Genomic DNA, 10,004 nt, shown 5'->3' with positions numbered 1-10,004 from the left:
GCAGGCGCTAGTTGGAATCGGTTGGCGCAGGACAGGGGTAATTAGAGATCGCAGGGAGAGGCCTTCGTCCTGCAGTGAACATAAAATAGGCTGATGATGATGAGTGAGACGACAGAAGCCGCGTGAGTGAAAATTTCACCAGAGTGAACGAATGCCTCCCACTGCCCCAGTTTGTTCACACAAGGGAAGCGCAGTCGAGGACGGCAGAAGATTAGATGAGGTGATTAAATTAGAAAATTCGCAGGCGCTAGTTGGAATCGGTTGGCGCAGGACAGGGGTAATTAGAGATCGCAGGGAGAGGCCTTCGTCCTGCAGTGAACATAAAATAGGCTGATGATGATGAGTGAGACGACAGAAGCCGCGTGAGTGAAAATTTCACTAGAGCGAACGAATGCCTCCCACTGCCCCAGTTTGTTCACACAAGGGAAGCGCAGTCGAGGACGGCAGAAGATTAGGTGAGGTGATTAAATTGGAAAATTCGCCGGCGCTAGTTGGAATCGGTTGGCGCAGGACAGGGGTGATTAGAGATCGCAGGGAGAGGCCTTCGTCCTGCAGTGAACATAAAATAGGCTGATGATGATGAGTGAGACGACAGGAGCCGCGTGAGTGAAAATTTCACCAGAGCGAACGAACGCACTGCCCCAGTTTGTTCACACTTCACGCCAAACCATTGTTTGTGGAAATAACACGGAAGGGCTTCACCACCAATATACAGGTTGTCCCCCATAACTTGAGCCAAAGTTTTAAAAATTAAAGGCACTCCGGACGCGAGTTGAACCGAATGCATAATGTTGGCATCGGCCTAGAATAACTAAGGTTATTTTTTTATTTTCGCCTTTACTAACGGATTAGTTATTTTTAATTAATCAACTTTTTTAAGTATTGGCTGCAGACCCCAAGCAGGATACGCAAAGTTGTAGAGCATCTTGAGAAACTGCTCAATAAATTGTTTCCAACACGATATATCTCAGGTGGTCCTTTTTTCAGCGTTCCAAAGAAAGCCCGCGAAATATGAAAAAATACCACGTGACGGGGCGCTTGCGCACCGTTATTGTGCTGCTCTCAAGCGTGCGATGGATGAACAAGGTCGGCTGCAGCGAGACTGGCCCGCGACGGGGCGTTATGCCTGGTGTAGGTATCTGGGCATGCGGCTCTTATCGCATGACGGTGCAAATGCATGCTGCTGGCCGAGCGTTGCCGACCTTGTTCAGCCATCGCACGCTTGAGAGCAGCACAATAACAGTGCTCAAGCGTCCCGTCACGTGGTATTTTTTCATATTTCGCGGGCTTTGTTTGGAACGCGGAAAAAAGAAAAGGACCACTTGAGATATATCGTGTGGAATTTAGAGGTTTCTCAAAGTGCTCTACAACTTTGCGTATCACACTTGGGGTCTGCAGTCAATATTTAAAAAGTTGAATAATTAAACATAACTAATCCGTTAGTTAAGGGGAAAATAAAACATAACCTGAGTAACTCTAGGCCAGTTCCAACATTATGCATTCGGTTCAACTCGCGTCTGAAGTGCCTTTCATTTTTAAAACGTTGACTCAAATTATGTGGGACAACCTGTATATATATATAAACACCAGAAAGTGCTGTTGGCATTTCTTTTTTTTTTTTTTACTTTTCTAACCAGCACTCATTACGCCCCTCATCGCGGCCTGGCAAGGCACAGCTGGCTGCAGCGCCGCTGTTGAATGGAAAGCAGGTCGGTAAGCCTGGCAAAGCCAACGTTGGGCATAGTTGGGCAAAGCGACAGCTGTGCGGATCTGACGTCAAGTGATATCCGGCCGTTGGCCACAATGAGCACGACCGTGCTCGCTCGGCCGCTCGCCTGCTGCCTGTTCGTTTCTCGCGTGCATTGACGTCCCCCATTCAATGGTTCACCTCCGAAAATTTTGTTGAGTGCGCGACAGTGAGCCCGCTGAGCTTGGCGATATCAACGGCTGACCTGAAAATGGCAACGAGCCTGTGTAGAAGCAAGACTGAACGGTAAGCGGTCTGCTTCTGCGACGTAGATTCCGAGCTTTCCGATGTGTTAATGCCTGTTTTATTATCAGCATTCAGCCTCTAGCTTCAGCAGGACGCAGCATCTCCTTCGAAACGGATGGGCTTCCAAGTGACGATGAGACCGTGTAAGTTGCCGTCCCGCAAACACAGAATATACTGTTTTACGATTTTCTTTTTAATTTTGACGCAGTCATGCTTGTTTCGTAGTGTGGCGGTTTGGGGTCGGAATAGGTCGCTTTATGATCACATACTGTATTTGTGGACGTGAAGGTTGTTCAAGTAGCCAGGGCCTGTATCTCGACAACACCTGAAGGCTTATTCTGCACCAACAAAATCGAAGGTGCTTAACCGAACATTAGAATGCCGACCGTTAATTAACAGTGCTGCATGGGTGTTCCACAGGCGCGTCTCAAGCAGCCGTATGGAAAACGTTCATGACCTTTCATTTCTGCTCTTATTTGTTTGAGACTTCCTGTGCATCTCTTCGCAACAGCAGCTTTACTTAAATGTTGTTTGTGTTACATTGTATGTTATGTCAATAGCGTTCTTCTTGCTTAAATTATATGCCGTTACGTGGCATTACCACGCAACTGCAGTCATCGCCGCTTGCAAGATTTTGCCGACGTAACATTTTGGTGTCGTTAACCGCTGTTGTTTGTCTTGTCCCCTTGCAAGCAACCGTAGGATTTTCATTGCTAGATAGTTTGCTTGTTAACTGATTCGCATTGTATGCTCGCCTTGCCACGCGCTGTTTTTCGTTCCATCGGAAGGTCGAAAAGTAAGGTGTCTACGTAATCTTGATAATATGACATGTGCTTATTCACGATTACTCTGCTTTCGTTGCGTGTTAGGGGTATTCATATGCGTATGCCAGTTAGCAAGAATCTAGGCACTCATGGCAGATTGCTTCCCATATGGTTTGTGTTGCTAAAACTGTGTACGTCCGCTCTCCTTGAGCGTTATTCTTTATTACCTTTCATGTCAATGTATAAAAGCAGTAAAACACGGTGAAGAAATGAGGCTGTTGGACCTAATAAGACCTGTAATGTAGGTCATTTCAAAGCCCGCATTGTTTATTTTGTAGTGTGAGGCTGTGTCCTGCTGCTGAGTGTGCTTCTAATATTAGAAAATAAGCGACCAATCTCCTGAAGTCATGGTATGTAAGCGGTGGCAGGCGTTTGCATTTCCACCGAACTTTCATTATTACTTTACTGCCCCTTCCACTTCACCCCTTCTCTTTTTAATGCACTAAGGTACTGGTATCATTGTGTGTGCGTGCGTATAAAGTGAACAGAACAGTTTCAGTACAATTTGCTTCTGCCTTTTTAGCAGGTACCTATACTCGGAAATTTTGCCTTTGAATTATGTGGCATATTTTTAGAGGTAATTTAGAGCACCATAACCATTGTGGTTATGGGGCTCTGTTGCTCAGCTTCAAGATTGTGGGTTCAACATCTCAAACACGGTGGCCACATGTGGGCAGAATGCAGAAAATGCTAACCATAGGGGGTCTGATGTATTTGGAGACCTCAACTATATTGTGTACCTCAAAGCCCAGTAAGCAGTTTTAGGGCATAAAAATATGCAGATCCAACGCACTGTAGGAATCTATGTCAGAGAAGCTTACCGTACTGGATGCTTTGATTGACGATAATTAGCGGTGATGTTGACGGCTAAAGCTTAATTTCTTCAACGTTTAGGCTAACACGAGAGTGGTGAGTTGAGGTTAAACGTTACCTTGCGTGCACCACAGCTGTTTGTCTGCGTAGTACACAGAACACACAGGGAGAGGTGTTTGCTTGAGGCGTTGTTGTGTGCCATATTTTATAACTTCAGGGAGGGTTGAGCGTTGTCATTTCCTCACATGGCACATCGCATTATGGCAGAAGTATTACACTTGAATTGGATTATGGGGCTGTAGGTGCCAAAACCACGCTCGGATTATGAGGCACGCCGTAGGGGTGGACTCCGGATTAATTTTGACACCGTGATGTTCTGTTCCAAATCTAAGTGCTCGTGCGTTTTCTATTTCGCCCTCGTCGAAATGCGCTGCCGCGATTGGGATCAAATCCACGACCTCTAGCAATGACATAGCCGCAAAGCTATACGTGGCGGGCACAGAAGTGTTGATTTGACGGTCGACCACATCCATAGTGTCTCCTGGACGCTGTGGTGCGCTTTAATTAATGCGGCTCTGCTTCTGCACACCCTGCATAAGTTGCCCGCTGGACATATTTGCATGGCGTTGATTTTTCACAAATAGCAGCAAGTACCGTACCTTAAACTTAAGCTTATCCTGTTTTCCCGCAACCGCTGTGGGCTTTCCTTGCCATCTTACGTCACCTCCCCCCTCTCTTATATTGGAACTGCCTCTTCTCCCTCTCCTTCTTTTCCTCTCTACAGTTCTATGTGCGTCCTCACTGGCCTCGCACGTTACACTCTAAAAAACGTTTGCACTCTTTGGAGTGTATCTCTGCCACACAACGATAATCGTCATCTGCATTAATGCATTTCCTTTCTTGAAAACGCCGCGCCCGCTACTTTCCTGTCGGGAATGCTATGTCATGCTGATAACGCGCATGCCGCTTGTTACTGGCAAGTACCGGGCTCGCAGCGTTAAAGGAAACGCATCAAGGCAGATGGCGATTATCGTTGTGTGGCAGAGATACACTCTAAAGGGTGCAAACTTTTTTTAGAGTGTAGTAGAAAGGGAAGGAGCTGCTGTTTCTGCAATGCTTCTGAGAGGAGTCACGGACAATTACAGCTGTCAAGCGGCTAATGCGGTGACGGCCAGGGAGCTTCAGAGGGCATTGTGCGCATTCGACGTGGTGGGCTGAAAACGAGTTTCTCCCGTCGCCTTTTCTATTACTGGTGCTGTCATCTATATACACGCTCTGAACCACCCCCCGACGCGGTGTGCGCGACAGCAGCAGTGGGAAAGTCGAAGGAAGAGGCAAAAGAGCTTCGCTTTAAAAAGATAAATAAATTTTGTACCCGTCTTAAATATAATAATTTCGCCCCAGTGGGCTTGGTTGGAGCTAAAGTTGCACGGAATGTGATTAGCACCCGCTGCTTATAAAATGGATTTGGTGTATATGGCAAAAGCAGTAAAAGAAATGCATGCTGAAGTCAATAATAGGGGAAAATGGGGTGGTGAGGATGAAAGCGAGTTGCCACAGAAATAACAACGCTGGCAGACGGAAGCGCGCGTGCTTTCGGAAATGTAGCTTTCGAATCCCCACATGGCGAGTAACGTCTTGAAATTTTCGCCGACGATTACGATACTCCCTAGTGCGAATTTTGAGCGCAGCCGTTTAGGTGTTTTGAATTCTCGATATATTGTGGCAAAGAATTTGATTCTGAACAACAGGGTCCTCTCGGCGACGGCGCTGTCCGAGACTCTGCTCGGGCGAGCAGCTCGTTAAAGGGCCCCTCCTCAGGCCCCATAGCAAATTTTGGTTATACGCTGGAAATTGTTACTTGTCCTCTAGGGAGCGTTCTGCCGCAAAAAATTTTCAAATTGGTTTATTAATAGCAGAGATAGAAATTTTCAGTGCCGCGAACCCATGATTTCAGCAGGCGGGCTCCACTGCCAAGCAAGACGCTCTCCTTATCGCGCCGTCTAGCCTACGCAAGCGAAATTCCTTCCCTGCGTTTTCCCATATCGGACCTGGAGGATCGCGTGACGCATACGTCACAGGCCCCACCTTCATTTTTTTTTTTGCTCCTCGCTTTTTTTTTTTTTTTTTTTCGGCGCTACGCATTTCCGTTGACGGCGTCGCGCGCGGGCTGTTGCCTCGTTCGCGTAGCGCACGATTTTGCGCGCTGTGCACAAGGAAACATGACTAGCGGTATAATTCAGTGCTACACGAATACTGAGGCAGTACAAGCGGATCGCAGAGCGTGATCACGGCGCTTGAACACGGTAGAAAATGGCATAGTTTCGGTACCTGCGCACGTGACCGCACGACCGTGGGAACAACTAGACGAAGCGGAAGTACATCTCTCATGCTTCGGTGCGAAGTAAAGCAGAAAACATGCAGACATTCCGTTTGTGTGTTTTATAATTTCTCTAAACTTCAATTCGTCAATTCAAGCAACAGATCGCACAGATAACAGATAATGTCTTGAATAATTCTCGAAGTCACGTGTCCCTATGAGCGATGTCACACTGCGGACACGATTATGTAGGCGCAGGAGCCAGACTGCGTCACCGTCCGTCTCCGGGCGGATTTGCCGCCACGAGTGAAGAGGGAAACGGCGTTCAGATTGAAATTTCAGGCCTTTCTTTGGCGCGTAGCAATGTAATACTTTGCAGACACGATTGTTATCGCGCAATGTATGCTCTGCGCCTGTCAGCTCAATATGGCCGGACCTGGGGAGGGGCCCTTTAACGAGCGGCAGACGAAGAATTTGCACTGGTTTAGTCGCATTTTGTTCTGAAAGCGCGAACACGGGAACGCGTGGCTCGCGTGGCGGTGGCACACGCGAAGTAGCGCATGCGCTGTGGGTCCAAAGCCCACGCCAGTGCTTTGTTTCCATATATTGCATTCGTGGACGCGATCGTCGCATGCCTGGTTGCCGCTGTGGAGCACGTCACGTCCGGAACTCTACTTTCCTCCTTTCGCCATACTCGGCTTCTCCGCTTTCCTCTTCGCTCTCGCCGTCTTTCATCCCCGCTGCGCTCCGCGTTCATTCTTTCATCCTTTGCAGTGCTCGTTATCTTGGTTACATCGAGGGACGCCGCCACACAACGCAGAAACGTGCACCTACGAGCTTCGCTCAAAAACCGCGGCTATATGAAGATTTAAGAACTTGCTGGTGAAACGCAGATGTTTAATAGAGAAAAGTTAGCATATTGCAAGCACACATGCATGAAAGAAATGAAGGTATAGGTAGTTTAAAGGGAAATATAGAATATAGCATGGTTCCTGCTTCTGTTAGAGAGAAAGTGTGAGTTAGAAATTTAAAATGTTCAAGCCAGTTTAGGACCCTTTTAGGTTAGCTAGAGCGTTCTGATATAAGCACGACATTTGATGACCCTCTCTTTTATCATGCTAAGTATCTTGTACCCCCTACTATAGTCGGGTACAACTGAAGTCTGCAGTGAAGCTCTGCCCATGCCCTCATAATTGCCAGCCATTGTTCCTCTGCAAGGCTGCAAATAGTTTGTACTTTAAACTTTCCCTACTACCTAAATAAGGCGGTAAACACAAAAATGAAATTATAAGCGCGTAATTATATACGTTTTCACTCGTCTATTATAGTGGAACAGTGGAAGCCTAATTCTTTATTGAACTGAAATAAAATGCTTGCTTCGCTGCAACTATTTACTGTGAAGTTTCACTTCAGTTGGCACTGAAGTTTCATGAGTAAAACGGTGTCAGCAGTGAAATGAACTGTGATGTAGGCTTTTGAAGATTGAAATTCTGAGACTCCGTGCACATTGTCCATGTCTGTTGCACACCTCATCACTTACGCTGATGAAAAGACTCAAGAACAGTAGATACTCTGGAGGTATCAAGTACGATGCCATTTTGAAATGGTCGCATGACAACGATTTTGTTTGCTTATGTGATTGGCTGGCGGAGTAACAACCCCCACGCAGTCTGTGTGCTTTGGTTGCCAACTGCTGTTTTTTTAAGTTGTATCCTACTATAGTGAAATGCTTAATGTCAGCTAAAGTCTATGCCAGTGCCTATAATTGCATCTCTGCTGATGAAGATGTGCACTTGTTTTCCTTGCGGGGCCACATTTATGCAAGCAGGAGTTGTGCTGGTGGTCTGTCTGCTTTAAGCACAGTATCACATTTCACAAAGCAAGAGAATGTAAAGCTTGTATCTGATTGTAAAATGTGGTATGCACTTTGATGGCATCTTATATACCTCTTTGTCCATTGCGACCCAAGCCACATTGAAAATGTGCTCACCACTGGCTTAAGTATAGCAGCTACAGCTGGTGGTACTAATAAACGAGCCCGCTTCTTCCCGTGTGTGGTGACTGATTGTGTTTCTTCCAACATTGAGACAGGCAACAACTTGGAGCTGTATGCATTTACTTGCAGAGTGTCATTGTACATTGTAGAAATGTATGCCATTAAAAGGCGCTTGAGCCCAGGGGTGGACTACAACATTGTTTTATTTCCAGGGCACATTGCTGCTGCTGCAGCTGCTATGTTGCAGTTTGCAATGAATCTGGGTATATAAACTCAGCTTATGTTGTTATACAGTAGAATCTTGGTAAACAGAAATCGCTTAAGTGGAACTGCTGCTCAAATGGAACAACATCCTCTAAATTAGTTTTTGTATTTGTGTAATGCAAAAAAACTTTTGTTAAACTGAACCAGAATTTTCGCAACTCTCTCCAAACTGAACCACAGAAGCAAGCTTTAAAACATTTTTTCAGTAAGAGGCAGGATCCTGATTGTGTTCTAATGCATAGCTTGTACGAACCAGGACAGCTTCATGGCACCAGCACTCGCCCCATAGATGTGCCCAAAATAAGGACAGTCAAAATTTCGAACACCTTAGAACACACCGTTGCATAATTTCGTTTCCTCCCTGCATGAACGTGCATTATTAGACCACTGACTGGAGCAGTAAGAGCGGCATTTTTCTTTTGATTCGTCTCCGGCACCTCCTCGAAACCAAAACTAGCAAAGCCTAGCCAGTCTAGTAGCCGTGCTGAAACCATGGGACAGACTAGCTGCTGCATTGACTTTTTATGCTTAAGGGGCTGACAATAGATTTTTAAGGACCTAGTTTTTTATGGCACAACGCAAAGCTCACCCTCAGTAGTGTTCACATCTGCAGTGGTTACTTCCAAAAGCGCGTGGATATTTAGTAAGCAGAATTTTTTTATCTCAGCAGCCTCTAAAAAAGTAAGTCACTCCTCCAGCAATGCTGAGAAGTGAGAGCGATGTCGATACCCCGCCTCGCAAATTGTGAGAGCCACCCATCGTTCTGCTTTCACAGGAGTGAGTGTAACTGTGGTTAACCACCTAAATATTGACCTTTTCAACCACTTTTGAAAATAAAAAGCTGGTGCAATAAGTTTGCATTGTTGTACAGACATTTCGTATATTTGTACCGCGTTTTTCCCCAAGTACACGCCTACATCATGGCTGTCTGGCCCCCCGTCATCATCGTTCTGTATATAGACGAGCCAAGCCAACTCATCGAAGGCGAAGGCAGCGCCATTTTTCTGCTTACTACAAACGAAGGCTTATCTGCACATTGTAAGTCAGGAAACTTATAATAATAAAAAGTATACTGCATTTCAGTACTAATAAAAAGACCAGCAGCCGCTTATACTAGTAGAAGGTCTCGTGGTGGGCCTCTTATGCAGCCACGTGGAGCACCAAAGGTTATTTTTCGCTACTTTTATTGATGAATTAAAAGTATGAATCCATGTTTAATGAGAAAAACATGGCTCGTTTTAGCCACTATGATAGGGAATCATTCCATCAGCGGGGTTATCTCAGTTCATGTTCTGACTGCTTGTCTGTCCCTTTAACATATCTAAAAGCGTTAACAGGATGTATGGCGTATAGTGCAGCACTCCTGCACATATTTCTCAGTAAACAAAACTCCTGTTAATCAGAACATACTTTTCTGGTCCCTAGAGGTTCTGTTTAATAAGATTGTACTGTATTGTTAAGTGCATCTGTTTTCCTCGCGTGCTGAATTGCTGGCCCATGTTTGTTAACTGACTTAGCACTTTATTATTCTCCTCTTTTTATTTATAGAGTGTACTGCATGGACTGCTCAAGTGCTGCAGCTTTCAGTCCTTGGTCAGAGCAGACTGCACCGACTGGCAATTCCTCATGGGATGAAGTATGTAAAATTTTGCCAGTGAAAGTTCATTGCTTTTCTAATAACTTTTTTTTTCTATTTGTTGTGCATCAAGTTTGGTAATGCATGTCCAACACACCCTTTGAAGCTTGTGGACTAAACATACTTGTGTGTGGCTGGGTATGTTTAGTTGAAAACTT

At 45.7% G+C, this 10,004-nt stretch overlaps 1 protein-coding gene across 1 annotated transcript in view; it reads left to right on the top strand.

Annotated features, from left to right (window-relative positions):
- Positions 1-1,401: 1,401 nt before the first annotated feature.
- LOC126547627 (uncharacterized) overlaps positions 1,402-10,004 on the top strand; it is a 51,876-nt gene continuing 43,273 nt past the window's right edge. Inside the window, exons 1-3 of the mRNA XM_055063138.2 lie at positions 1,402-1,993; positions 2,062-2,136; positions 9,759-9,846. Of these exons, the coding sequence (XP_054919113.1) occupies positions 1,959-1,993; positions 2,062-2,136; positions 9,759-9,846 (198 nt within the window). The 5' untranslated portion in view covers positions 1,402-1,958. The remainder of the gene's footprint in view (positions 1,994-2,061; positions 2,137-9,758; positions 9,847-10,004) is intronic.

Source organism: Dermacentor andersoni, chromosome 1 (assembly GCF_023375885.2).
Source record: "Dermacentor andersoni chromosome 1, qqDerAnde1_hic_scaffold, whole genome shotgun sequence".
In the NCBI taxonomy this organism is placed as follows: domain Eukaryota; kingdom Metazoa; phylum Arthropoda; class Arachnida; order Ixodida; family Ixodidae; genus Dermacentor; species Dermacentor andersoni.
The sequence above is the reverse complement of the archived record's forward strand: the minus strand, read 5'-3'. Positions and strand labels throughout refer to the sequence as shown.